Here is a 14,357-nt window from a genome sequence, read left to right as displayed (position 1 = left end):
GGTATATAGTGTTCATGTGTAAAACACTTAAAATAACATCTTCTTTAGTGCTATTGATACTAAATTGAAACTAAATGGATATTTAGAAAGAGAATGTAGTCCTTTACTAAAATTGTAAATTTGATGATCCCAGAGGTAGGGGTTTGGTATCAGGATAGGGCCAAAATGGTCAGTTGTTAAATGTGTGAACAATAGAAATTTTTACCTTCTTCTTCATAACTATTATTCCAATTCTTTTCAAATTTGGTATGTAGCATCTTTGGAAAAAGGGGGACATAAATTTTAAATTTCAGGATTCCTGCATCCCTGGGGCCCAAGGGATGGGGCAAACACTGACCAATTTTCAAAAATTTTCTTTACTACAACCTCACATGTTTAAGAAAACCTAAATGCATAATATTATAGAGCAGGAAGACCTCTACCAAAATTGTAAATTTCATGGTCCCCGGGGTAGGGGTTCTGACCCCAGGGCGGAGCCAAATTTGTTATATTGTGTTTATGTGTAAAACACTTAAATAACATCCTCTTTAGTGCTATTGATACTAAATTGAAATTAAATGGATAGTTAAAAAGAGCAGGTAGTCCTTTACCAAATATGTAAAATTTGATAATGCCAGGGGTAGGCGTTTTGGTATCAGGGTGGGGCTAGAATGGTCAGTGACGAAATGTGTGAACAATAGACATTTTTAACTTCTTCATATGAAAAAATAAATGCATAGTGATGTAGAGCAGGAAGGCTTCTACCAAAATTGTAAATTTCATGATCCCCAGGGTAGGGGTTTTGACTCCAGGGCAGGGCCAAACTTGGTATATAAATAACATCTTCTTTAGTGCTATTGATACTAAATTGAAACTAAATGGATATTTAGAAAAACCAGGTAGTCCTTTACCAAAATTGTAAATTTCATGATCCCCAGGGTAGGGGTTCTGACCCCAGGGTGGGGTCAAACTTAGTATTTAGTATTTATGTGTAAGTTTGCTGATACTGTATATAATCTAGATGCATACTTAGGAATAGCATAAAAGGATGTACAAAAAATGGTGAATTTCACAACCCAGAGTTTTGACTCTAGGATGGGTCCAAATTAGTCATATCTTTTTTCTTTCTTTTTTTTATGTTAATACACCTATTATATTATGTAAAGCCTTTAATCAGTGTATGCACTTTTGAGGGCAGTGAAGTTGTAAGAACACATCTTGTTTTATACTGTTGCTGTGAACATTAGCATGTAGCTTAGATATTCAGAACAGGAATTTTTTTCTAGATTTCATAGCCCTTGGGAATATAGTGATACTTTTTCACTAGTACTCAGGTGACCGAGAAGGCCTGTGGGCCTCTCGTTTTTTCAATACTGCCCATCACCTTTGAACTGTTGTTGACTAAATTTATCTGACAAATTACAAAAGTGCCATAACCAAACACAAAAAGCCTATTTATTAGTGCTGTTCAGGGTTGTATGTCAGATGAAATTATGATTTGTAGTGACACTTACATTTATACATATAAAATAAAACACAAGGCGAAACAATAAGGATATCCTCGTATGGCTTCAAACCGAATTGTATAGCGTCATGAAATTGAACACTTATTTTTGCCTCGTACTGTTAACACTATTTGATTTGAAGGATTTGTCATTGGTTTAGATTCTAGACAACATTGCCTACATTATTATTGAGGAGAGTGAGGAGGGGCAGTCTCAGTACACTATTTGGCAGGAGATCTTTATTCTGGTGGATCTCCTCTGTTGTGGCGCCATCCTCTTCCCTGTCGTCTGGTACGTAGAAACATTTAAAAACCTCACAGAAATATTAGCCGTCTAGCACGATGATACCTGTAGATCCTAGCCATTCTCTTCCCTGTCGTCTGGTACGTAGAAACATTTAAAAACCTCACAGAAATCTTAGTCGTCTAGCACGATGATACCTGTGGATCCTAGCCATCCTCTTCCCTGTCGTCTGGTATGTAGAAACATTTAAAAACCTCACAGAAATCTTAGCCGTCTAGCACGGTGATACTTGTAGATCCTAGCCATTTCCTTATGAATGTGAACAATGAGCATATGAATCTTGATAGATATAGTGCGATTATTGTGATGGATGGGAATTCTGACAGAAACGAAAGTAAAATACCAATAACGTATTCTGTTATAGATTTTCAATTTAGAATTAGATTATTTCATTGAGAATATTTGTTGTAATAATTACCTGTAGGTATAAGCGGATTAATGTGATCTCCACAGATAATTAATCATAGATCACCAGATCAAAGTGAGCAGTACCTACTTTGTGTATTAATTGCAGCAATCATACAGTTTAGGTTTGAAATTGGAAATAAGCATGTTAGTCATTTATTTTGTTTTATTTCCAAGAGTGAAATAATAGTCCTTGAACACTATATTATATGGCTCAAGGTATAAAGAAGAAATATCTGAGGGCTATTCCAGCAAAAAAATGTATGGGGGGGGGAGGCAGTTGATATTTTTTTGGATGGGTGGTGTTGATTTGGGAAAATGTATTTGTATGGGTAGTGGTGAGTTGGGAAAATGTATTTGTAGGGGTGGTTGTCTTTTAAGTTAATAAAAATATGGGTGCTAGTGAATCATGATAAAAATGAAGACATTACAGAATCTGTATCATGTTGCGTTTCATTTATTATGAAAGAAGAGGAAGAAAAGCGGAGCCATCCTACATTACGTACGAAAAAAGATTGATGAATAGGCAGATAAATCTATTCAGAGTAAATGTTTCAGTTTGTGTAGAAATGACAACAATAATAACTGAATAAATGAAAAGGAAATGTTTTCAGTTGGAGTGACATGATGAGAAGTAACACCATCTCCAGATATGATCTATTAAGTGATATTTTTAGCTAACTCGAAAGTGAATGAGAAGAAAATTATATACGAGTTAACAAATAAGTTGCAGCCATAAGCCCATCGAAACATGTTTCCACATTTTTATCAGCCAATGGCTTTGGCAATTAATGTCAGGTCTTTCAAGGTAATAATAATATCCACATTCATGTAAAAAAAAATTTAAAAATGCACGAATTTTCTCGAAACGTTGTGATGTGCCACACGTGTCTGAAACACCAACATGTACAACCTGTTTTAACACATAGGCCTATGTCACGGCCAAGGCTTGAACCTACAACACTGCTAGAAGACCAAATGCTAAACACTAGGCCACTACGGTAGTGTAATAATTTGGTATGAGCGAACCTTCTCTGTTAACGATTAAAATCAACATGCTTAGGATGACATTACAGGTTTAGTTTGGCTTGAGAATAGATCATAAATTACAATATCAACGTTTGAATATTTATTCACATTAATGTAGTCAAAAATCATTTAAATTCGGGTAATTTGTTCATATAAACCACCACAAATTCTGGCTTATTATCTGGAAAATAGTTGCATGCACATAGGATTAAGACCAATATGAACTTGTTGAAATTAAACTCTACCTTTTAAGGAAAATCTTGTTATACAGGTGATTTCAGTATTGAATTCTTAATTTTATTTGTATGGGTGGTGGCGTCAGGGGAGAATCTAATACGCCGGTTTCGAGATACGTCCGAGTTATTTCCCTTTGGAGAACTCTCGTACATAGTAATGCGCTAAAGAATTTGTTTACACGCGGGAGTGGGACAGATATTCATCACAGCGTAAGTGAATGTACTCAGTAAGTTTCTCATACACTGTTTGATAACCCGAATTCGACTGATACACAAACTAAGTGATAAGTATTTAGGAAGTAATTAAATACATAGAATTCTTATCCTATCACGTTATCTCGTTCGTCATAAGTACCATATCCAAGATATTTCTTGCAAATATGACATTATTTGTATGTTTCCACTTCAGTAAATCATTTCTTTCGATAGTATTTAGTATTTCCCACATTTACATATTTAAAGAGAAGCTGCTTTTAATACATTTCAACGTCTTCCTTGTTGGCTGTATATCCACTCTGTCCCACTTAGGCATTCAAAGTTCCACTAAATGCACCTCCTATACAGAAGAATTCGTATCTCGAAACTGGCGTATTGTATGGGTGGTGGTAGCAGAAGAAAATTTAATTGTATGGGTGGCTGTCTTAAAAATAAAGTGCCTTCCCTCCCCCCATATTTTTTTGCTGGAATAGCCCTGATGAAAATTGAGATAAACTGTCTCTAAATGCCAGATTCTCGGTAAACCGGCCATCCCTCTACGCTAACCCTTTTTTCGTTCTGAGAGCCGACTGGTTTAGAGAAGTTTCACTGTTACTTATTTTGGGGCCAGGAGATACATATACCTAAAGAATGCTTGTTCTTAAATGATATTAAATTACCTTGTTTTATAGTGATATTATAAAAATACAGATTTTAGCTCACCTGAAAGCTCAAGTGAGTTTTACTGTCTGTCTGTCCGTCTGTAAACTTTTTACATTTTCAACTTCTTCTCCAGAACCACTGGGCTAATTTCAACCAAACTTATCAAAAAGCATCCTTGGGTGAAGGGTTTTCCAGTTTGTTCAAATGAAGGGCCATGCCCCCTTCAAAGGAGAGATAATCACAAAAATGCAAAATAGGGTGGGGTCATTTAAGAATCTTATTCTCAAGAATCACTGGGCCAGACATAGTGCAGATTCAAGTTTATTAAAACCATGACCCCCAGGGTAGGTTGGAGCCACAATAGGGGATCAAAGTTTTACATACCAATATGTAGGGAAAATCTTTGAAAATCTTCTCAAGAACCACAGGGCTAGTAAAGTACAAATTTATATGAAAGTTTCCTGACATAGTGCAGATTTAAGTTTGTTAAAATCATGGCCCCTGGGGGTAAGATGGGGACACAATAGGGAGCAAAGTTTTACATACAAATATATAGGGAAAATCTTTAAAAATCTTCTACTCAAGAACCATTGGACCTGAAAAGTTTACATTTACATGACAGTTTCTTGACAGAGTGCAAATTCAAGGTTTTTGAAATCATGGCCCCTAGGTGTAGGTTGGGGCCACAATAGGGGATCAAAGTTTTACATACAAAATATATATAGGAAAAATCATTAAAATATATTTAATATATAGTGAAAATCTTCTCAAGAACCATTGGGCTAAAGAAGTTTACATTTGCATGAAAGCTTCCTTACGTAGTGCAGATTTAAGTTTGTAAAAATCATGGCCCATGGGGAAGGTTGCCCAGGGGCCACTATAGGGATTAAAGTTTTACATGCGAATATGTAGGGAAAATCTTAAAATGTGGGTCAAGGTGACTCGTGTGAGCAATGTGGCCCATGGGTCTCTTGTAACATTTTGCAATGAGCATTTTTCATAGGTAGTTTCTTATGTATCTTACGTTCAATCAGATCAAGGCTACATCCTTTGCTATTTTCTGAGAACAATCACTCATTTGGAATTCATCCGATTGGTTATTTTGCTTGGTAATTTAACAATTTTTCTTTTTTCATAGGTCGATGAGACATTTACGACAATCCACTAGGACAGATGGAAAAGCAGCATTCAGTTTACAAAAACTTGCCCTCTTCCGACATTTCTATATCATGGTGAGTTTTAAGCCGGATGTAAGCATGTAAAATCAAAGGGAAAATGAATAACTCTGCTGTGATAGTAAGATTTTTCTGTATTCGCAAATTTTGCTGTATTTTGATAGCACTCATTTCATACCAGGAGCATGAATGTGCTTAATAAAACGGCTATTTAGTGTGGGAAACAAACATTAAAATCACAGGAGAAGAGGCCCATGGGCCTTAGTGGTTCACCTGAGTATCATGGAACTAAATTATTGACAATTATGAGGTACAAATACTAAAGGTGAGTGTTTATACAGGAAAATGTATGATCCCTTGTCTAGTGTTTATACAGTGAAGGAAAATGTATGATCCCTTGTCTAGTGTTTATACAGTGAAATGTATGATCCCTTGTCTAAATGACAGTGGCGCAGGGTCTTAACATACCCTCAGGCCATAAGCAATTTTTGTGCAAAGTACGACTATGACCTTCTATCTTAGCCCAGACACAAAGTGAGATTGATAAACAGATGGATGGACATGGTAATTTTTATAAACCCCCCCCCCCCCCTCTAACATTTGGTGGTGTTTTTGTTCCTACATCTACACAATGTACAATTTTTCGTCAATGTCAAGAAATGTTACAGATGCAACCCACAGCTAATTTATTCTACCAGAATAAGTACTAGATTGAAATTATATACATGTAAATGCATAACTAAAATTTCGTAGTACCAACTTATTATCAGTTTAACATTCAACACCGGCATTATAAAAGCTGTAAAGTGGCCAAATAGGATAGCAAATTAGCAATATTTACAAATAGCTATGTTAAAACAATTTCCCAGCGTGAAAATATTATTATAGCGAAGTGTCTTCTAATATCCCTCATTTACCTTCACCAGTATCAAAGAATGACAATCTAAATATAACTACAATTACTGAAAAAATTTATTATACAGCACAGAGCACATTTTACATTGAAAATCCTTCTTTTCACCACTAGAAATATCAAATCTGAGCTTAAATCAAAGGTAACTATAAAAGCAAATCACAAATGAAATGTATTCTATGTCCTTACCTGATCACACACCTATGTCAGCAAATGTGAGTCTGTACATGTATCATATAAGGATACCTGCATACCATTGAAATAAAGAAATCCATTTTCTGCGGTTTAATCTTGATATCTTACAATTAATATGTGCATTTTTATGTAAAGTTTGGACCCCAATTTTAGGCCTACCCTACCCTGGGTTGCCATTATTTGAATTTGCATTATGTCAGGAAGCTTTCATATAAGTTTCATTTTTTCTGGCCCAGTGGTTCTTGAGAAGATCATTTTTAAATGACCCTACTCTGTTCTTGCCTTTCTTGATTATCTCCCCTTGGAATGAGGCATTGCCGTTTATTTGAATAAACTTGAGTCCCCTTCACCCAAGGTTGCTTTTTGGCAGGTGTGGTTAAAATTCATTGAGTGGTTCTGGAGAATAATTTGAAAAAGTGAAAAGTTCATGCATTTTGTGATGTGTATCACAATGTTTTAGAAACTGAATTAACAGAATGACATAGAACCGAGATTGAAGAAATTACACAGTACAAATACACCCCACATTGATTTTGCCCCATAGATGTGTATTTGTTTCAAAAACATGATCTTATATATCCTTATTTTCCATTTCTCTTTCAGATTGTGTGTTATATTTATTTTACAAGAATAATAGTTTACTTAGTAAAGGTATGTAAATTAGTTTAAAATTATAATTTTCCATATTTTTAGAAATAAAGACATCAAACGTTATGGTTTTGTTCTGAATTGTACTTTGTGTTCCTTCCACAAACACAGCATGTTTTCTGTGTATCTATGTAATAAAGTGATATTTATTAACAATCCAGCCAGTAAACATTAACATCTTTTAACTACCACTTTGTGCACAAATAATTCGAGTGAAAGTTACTCTTTTTTTGTGGCAGATTACAGTCCCCTTCCAATATGAATGGTTAGATGAACTATTTAAGGAACAAGCCACGATAGTGTTCTTCATTATCACAGGATACAAATTCCAGCCTGTTCCTAATAATCCATACCTTCAGGTCCCCACAGAGGATGAAGAAGTCGAAATGGATGAAGTGTAAGTACATGTATTCCTTGTTAAAACAGGACTGTAAAATTAAAACTGTACAGGCAGCACCATTGTATTGTTTAACATTACATACCATCAATCTTATTCTTGAAATGATAGGATTAATGCATGATACTTAAACAATAAAATGCTTTCTTTTTTGTTTATCGGGTGATGAAGGTAGCTACCATTGCAGAAAAAATTCATAACCCACGTATGGAAATTTTTCTGCAATGATTGCTACCTTCATTACCTGATGAAATAACAACGAAAGACATTTTATTGTTTACATTTATATTTTTATGCATTTTTTAAAATATAAACTAGATTTAAATGCTAAAATGTCATATAGTTGACCCATTCGTTATGTTAAACGGTTCAGCCAATGCACCCTTTGACCTTGATGATGCTCCATATTTGGTAATGATTACGTAGACTGGTAATACTTAAGAAAGCGGATTGCAACAAACATGCATTCATTGTCGCAGATGAAACAATGTCAATTTCAATAGAAATATAAGAAAAGATGCAGTGAATGTAAATATTGAAGGATAAACGATCTTCACTATAACCACTAAATCAGATGAATGATCATCATTATACACATCAAAATCGATAGGACTCATGATAGGCATTTTATCTTGTGGAATAATTGTATACTGTTGGATAGCCTATTATATCAATCTTTATACCCCTCCCCCCTCGCCTTTCTCTTGGGGCTTTAAGGGGTTTTGGTATCATGGTGGAGCCAATTTGGTCATGGTGATTAATTTATGAGACAGGATGGGGGCATAAATTGTAATTTTCATGACTCTTGCACCCCTGGGGCCTAAGAGGTTGGGGGGGGGGGGGGGGGGGGGACTTCCAAATATTGACCAATTTTCAAAAATCTTCTTTACAACTGAACATCTGTAAGAAAAACTAAATGTATTAATAAGTCATATAGAGCTTGAAGGCCTCAACCAAGACTGTAAATTTCATGATCCATGGGGTAGAGGTTTTGACTCCAGGACAGGGCCACACTTGCCATATAGTGTTTATATATAAAACATTTAAAAAAAACATCTTCTTTAGTGCTATTGATACTAAATTGAAACTGAATAGATATTTAGAAAGAGCAAATAGTCCTAATTACTAGAATTGTCAATTTCCTGATCTGAGGGGTAAGTAAGGGTTTTAGTTCCAGGATGGGGCCAAATTATTAGGTTAACTATTGTCTTTATCATTAGGAAGACTTCTCTATTCATTTTGCTTATACTGTTTAAAAACTAGATGCATCTTTAGGAAAATCAGAAGGGAATGTACCAAGATTGTGAATTTCACAACCCCAGGGTTCTGACAGTAGGGCATGTCCAAAATTAGCTGCAATAATGTAGCCCTATCCAATTTTTTTTTATTCTGACGTTTTCGGGACAGGGCTACAATTCCATAGGATCTCCGTAATGGTGCAAAATAATTTTATGAATAACCGATAATAAACTCTGTGTATTAGTCCCAAATGTTGTTTACACCAAAAGGAGTACCAACTTTGTGCTCGGGCATGTCTAATAAAGGTGTTTTTCATTAAATATAATGTACAGCATGCAAAATTCTTCGTCTGCTCCGCCATGCTTGTTATCGCGAGATCTCGTAGGTGGATCTAATGAAAAGCCTAAACATTGACAATCAGCGCGAAATTGTAGTTACTCGAGCCACTTCGACAAAGAAAGGAAAATCATATTGTTGCAGAAAGAATTTACACTCTGCTGTTTGGTTTTTAACTTGATAGTAAATTCAAACCTTTTCAATACCGACGAAATAGCTTTCGCCTCCATACTTGTCCATTGATGTAAATACTACCTTATATGGCATATGCAAATGACTTGACAACCGGAAGTTGAAACTTCAGTACCTCAAACATGGCGCACAAATATGAATCGAGAAATTGGAATTTATCGAAATTGTTGAAAAAGGTAGAATAGAGCCTCACAAATCTAAAGTTGCAGGTTGTAAATTTAAATATTGACTAAGAAACATAGAATATCATTTTATTTACGTAAAGAAAGTCAGGAAATGTTTAGAATGAGCACAAATGTTGCGGGAGTGAATCACTCCCGCATTTGCACCATTACGGAGATCCTAAGGAGTTGTAGCCCTCTCCCTAAAAAAAAAAAAAAAAAAAAAAAAATCAGAGAGGGCTACATTATTGCAGCTAGTCCAAAATAGTCATATGCTGCTAATATAACATATATTATGTAAAGTCCTTCATCGATATGGGCACATTCAAGGACATTTGTGTTTTAAGAACACATCTCGTTTTATACTGCTGCTGAATATTAAAATTTATCTTTAATAGATATGCAGAACAGGAAAATTGTATTAGATTTCATAGGCCTAGGCGTATGGAGCACCAAATTAACATAAACTCAAATAATTGAAGATATCTTCAATTATTTGAAGATATCATCAATTTATTTGATGCGCGCAACAATTTCATTAAAGATCTCTTCAAATAATTAATGATATCTTCAATTCTGAATTATTGCGCGCATTAATTGAATTGATGATAGCATTAATTCTTCAACTGAATTGATGTGCGCTTCAATTGAATTAATGATCTCTTCAAATGAATTAATGATATCAACAATTGAATTGATGCGCGCTACAATTCAATTGAAGAGAGCAATAATTGATATAATGCGCGCATTAAATCAATTGATGAGAGCAATAATTGAATTGATGCGCGCATTAATTCATTTGATGAGAGCAATAATTGATTTAATGCACGCATTAATTCAATTATTGCTCTCTTCAATTGAATTAATGATATCTTTAATTCATTTGAAGAGAGCAATAATTCTTTTAGAGAGAGCAACTATATAATTAAAGATATCTTCAATTCAACGTATCCACAACTGAATTAATGATATCTTTAATTGAATTGTTGCTCTCTTTAAAAGAATTGATGCGCGCATTAATTCCTTATACAAAAGCATTGTAAATGATTTAAAGATATCTTCAATTGAATTAAAAGAGATCATCAAATTATTTAAACCGAGCTCTAAATTAATTATTGTGAGCAATATTTCTACTAAATTGATGCTCTCACCAATTGAATTGAAGAGAGCAATAATTGAATTAATGCGCACATCAAATCTATTATTGCTCTCATTAATTGAATTAATGCGTGCATCAATTGAATTGAAGAGAGCAATAATTGAATTAATGCGCGCATTAAATCAATTAATGCTCTCATTAATTCAATTGATGCGCACATTAATTCAATTGATGAGAGCAATAATTGAATTGAATCGCGCATTAATTCATTTGATGAGAGCAATAATTGATTTAATGCGCGCATTAATTCAATTAAAGAGAGCAACAATTGAATTGATGATATCTTCAAATAATTAAAGATATCTTCAATTATTTGAGTTTATGTTAATTTGGCGCTCCATATAGGCGGGGGACTAGTAACTACACGTAGCAATCTTTTTTTTTTCCCTTGTAATTTCCCATGTTTTGCCCAATCACTGCCTCAGATCTTTGAAACAGTCTCTATTCTACTAAATCATGTAAAAATTATGCCTCATAAATTTCACTCCACATAGGGTTTATTTACAATGACCCACAGAAAGGACAACTGCTGTGCCATGTAACGAAAGTACCCAGGAATGCATTCATGTTAATCATAGCTGTACAGTGACTGTATTTACAAGTATACTGGGAACAGGATGGGGTCCTCAAGCACTGTTGATTTCTATTTAGTATATTTCAATTTAAAAAGAAGTATCAGTTGTTATGGCTACACATTGAAAATGCGGAATCCCTATAGGAAGGAAGCACATTGTCCTTCTGTATGTTATTCGTGACTTTCGTTGTGTCAACTAAAGCTTTTATGTCCAATACAGAGGTAGCTGGCCGCACTGTTCTCAGCTTTGTAATATAGTTAGTAGATGTCATAGCGAGGACAGCCACTATTGTTACCTTGAGTTTCTGACATATACTCCAATCACGTAATTAGTGTCCTGCCTATCCTAAAAGATGACACCTATAGATTGTTTTGGTCATGGAGTCAAAGGTCAAGGTTACAGCAGACCGTCTAGTGACCTCACTTAGAGCTTTCATATTTCATATAAAGGTAATTGATCCTGCAGATTTGGAAAAAGAACATAATTACCTCTCTATGTTATTCCAAACATTAATGAAATCTGTGTCATGAGCGCTGGTGCATGTAACACACGAAAATTAAGTTTTCTAGTATGATTTTAAAGTTATTTCAAAACTTATTATATTAGTGGTGTGATTCTTTCTCCTTATATTTATGTTTTAATACAAATACTATTCTTGAAAAAACATGTATCAGGTACTTTATAAATGACAGTTTTGTCAAGTAATTACTATCGCCTATGAGGATCATCTGCATGAAGAAAAATTGGTACAAATAATTGTTTTAAATTACATATTTCAGGATAACCAAATCAGGTGCCATGGACACAGTCACTCACGTCAATAAAGTGGGATCAGGCCTCAAACAAAGGGAAAGCAGTCATGAGTATGACTGAGATGCTAGTGTTGGAGGAAGTGGCGATGAGGAGCTGGTTTTGTATGCCTGTCAGTGTTGTAGAGACACAATGTTCAGCTAAAGTAAAAGCCTCCTGACTATTTAGTTGACAGTCTTATGGTGGAAGTTCTTGTGCAATTTTGAATTAACGTGTACTGTTTGTGTGTAAATGTGTATAATTTGGAAATTGCTTTATTACATCCACATGACACTGTATTTTTCTTTGTTTCAGTTGGTTTGATACTGTTTGTAGTTTTATCTATCTTGATATTTGAAAAATGTTACATCTGCTAGGGTAATTATTTTGTGGGGTGCAAAAATGAAATATGCTCTGACTATGGTAAAGTCTCCACTTTTTAGCTCACCTGAGCCAAAGGCTCAAGTGAGCTTTTATGATCAAAATTTGTCCGTTGTCTGTCGGCGTTGTCGTAAACTTTTCACATTTTCATCTTCTCAAGAACCACTGGGCCAATTATAACCAAAGTTGGGTGAAGGGCTTTCAAGTTTGTTCAAATAGAGGGCCATGCCCCCTTCAAAGGGGAGATAATCACAAAAATGCAAAAATAGGGTGGGTTCATTTAAAAATCTTCTTCTCAAGAACCACTGGGCCAGAGGAGCTGAAATTTTCATGAAAGCTTCCTGACATAGTGCAGATTCAAGTTCAAATCATGGCCCCCAGGGGTAGGTTGGGGCCACAATAGGGAATCAAAGTTTTACATACAAATATATAGGAAAAATCTTTAAAAATCTTCTTCTCAAGAACCACTGAGCCAGAAAAGCTGAGATTTATATGAAAGCTTCCTGATAGCAGATTCAAGTTTGTTCAAATCATGGCCTCTGGGGGTAGGTTGGGGCCACAATAGGGGATGAAAGTTTTACATGAGAATGAATAGAGAAAATCTTTAAAAATCATCTTCTCAAGAACCACTGAGCCTTCTAGAAGAGCTGAGATTTACATAAAAGCTTCCTGACATAGTGCAGATTCAAGTTTGTAAAAATCATGGCCTCCAGGGGTAGGTTGGAGCCACAATACGGACTAAGGTTTTACATGCAAATATATATGGAAAATCTTTAGATATGGGCCAAGGTAACTCAGGTGAGCAATGTGGCCCTTGGGCCTCTTGTTATAATGCTGACAGCATATGTCTTTTTTTTAATTAGAAATTTGAGTGTGAACATGTGAAGGAGATGTGAGACTTTATAGAGAAGAGGTTAAGAGTATTGCGTTTGTGTCTATCATCTGTGATATTTTTTGTGGTGGTCCAGTACATTGCAGGCGAGGAAATTCCTTGCAGTCACCATTCCAAGCTTTGTAAAAATAAAGTGTTAGAATCCAAAATACAAGTGGTGCCAGACTATTCAGAAGAGCTCCTCTCCTGAACGCTATACATGGTATCTGCACAGGAAATTTCTGTCTGTAGTGCATTATTAATGCAGAATTATTTCTCCATACATGTACCAGAATATATTTATGCTATTTAAAACATTCAACCATTTTAACATTTCCAATGTTTTTGCCTTTGATATCTTTACAATATCCTCTTAAATGTGTTGCTTTTGTGAACAATGAACCGATGAATCTTGGTAAATATACATGTAGTACATATATTTTAATGGCTGGGAATTGTGACAGAAATGAAAACAGAATGTAAATATAAGAAATAAACTTAATTTTTGAAAATTTCTTGTGGATATGAACAGCAACGCTTCACGCCAGTATACTTTTTATGAAGGGCTAATGTTTCATGAAGTGTTCTGTCTTTATAAGCATCACGGTTCATTCCCTCACGTATTTTCAAAAACGAAGCTTTATTTTTTAATTGCATTTTCGAGTTTTTTGGTGACAATATTGTTTTCTGATAACTTCCTGTTATGTGACCAGGTCTGATAAGAAATAAATGTTTTCTTGAATGTCGGCTAGATTGTGTAGACATTTGTTCCTGGTAGTTTGTACTTTTAACTTTTTTATCTCAAATTTGTAAGGTCAGTACTTGTATTGAGAAATGTGATCCATCAAAACAACATGGGATTATCAACAACAAAATGTTAGTAAATGTATATGCATTAAACACCATCTTTTACTGTTGTATTGGGAAGTATATATGAATTAGACACTGTATTTTACTGTTTGAAATTCTTAAATTTCCTTCAAAGTTCTCTGTGGCATATCTGGTGTTTTT

At 34.8% G+C, this 14,357-nt stretch overlaps 1 protein-coding gene across 1 annotated transcript in view; it reads left to right on the top strand.

Moving 5' to 3' along the window:
• LOC125680676 (protein GPR107-like) overlaps window positions 1–14,357 on the top strand; it is a 46,712-nt gene that overhangs the window by 31,401 nt on the left and 954 nt on the right. Inside the window, exons 12-16 of the mRNA XM_048920389.2 lie at window positions 1,645–1,775; window positions 5,454–5,547; window positions 7,202–7,249; window positions 7,486–7,643; window positions 12,085–14,357. The exon at window positions 12,085–14,357 is cut by the window's right edge and continues 954 nt beyond it. Coding sequence (XP_048776346.1) covers window positions 1,645–1,775; window positions 5,454–5,547; window positions 7,202–7,249; window positions 7,486–7,643; window positions 12,085–12,178 — 525 coding nt within the window. The 3' untranslated portion in view covers window positions 12,179–14,357. The remainder of the gene's footprint in view (window positions 1–1,644; window positions 1,776–5,453; window positions 5,548–7,201; window positions 7,250–7,485; window positions 7,644–12,084) is intronic.

Source organism: Ostrea edulis, chromosome 2, assembly GCF_947568905.1.
Source record: "Ostrea edulis chromosome 2, xbOstEdul1.1, whole genome shotgun sequence".
NCBI lineage: Eukaryota > Metazoa > Mollusca > Bivalvia > Ostreida > Ostreidae > Ostrea > Ostrea edulis.
This window is presented reverse-complemented; position numbering and strand designations above follow the sequence as displayed.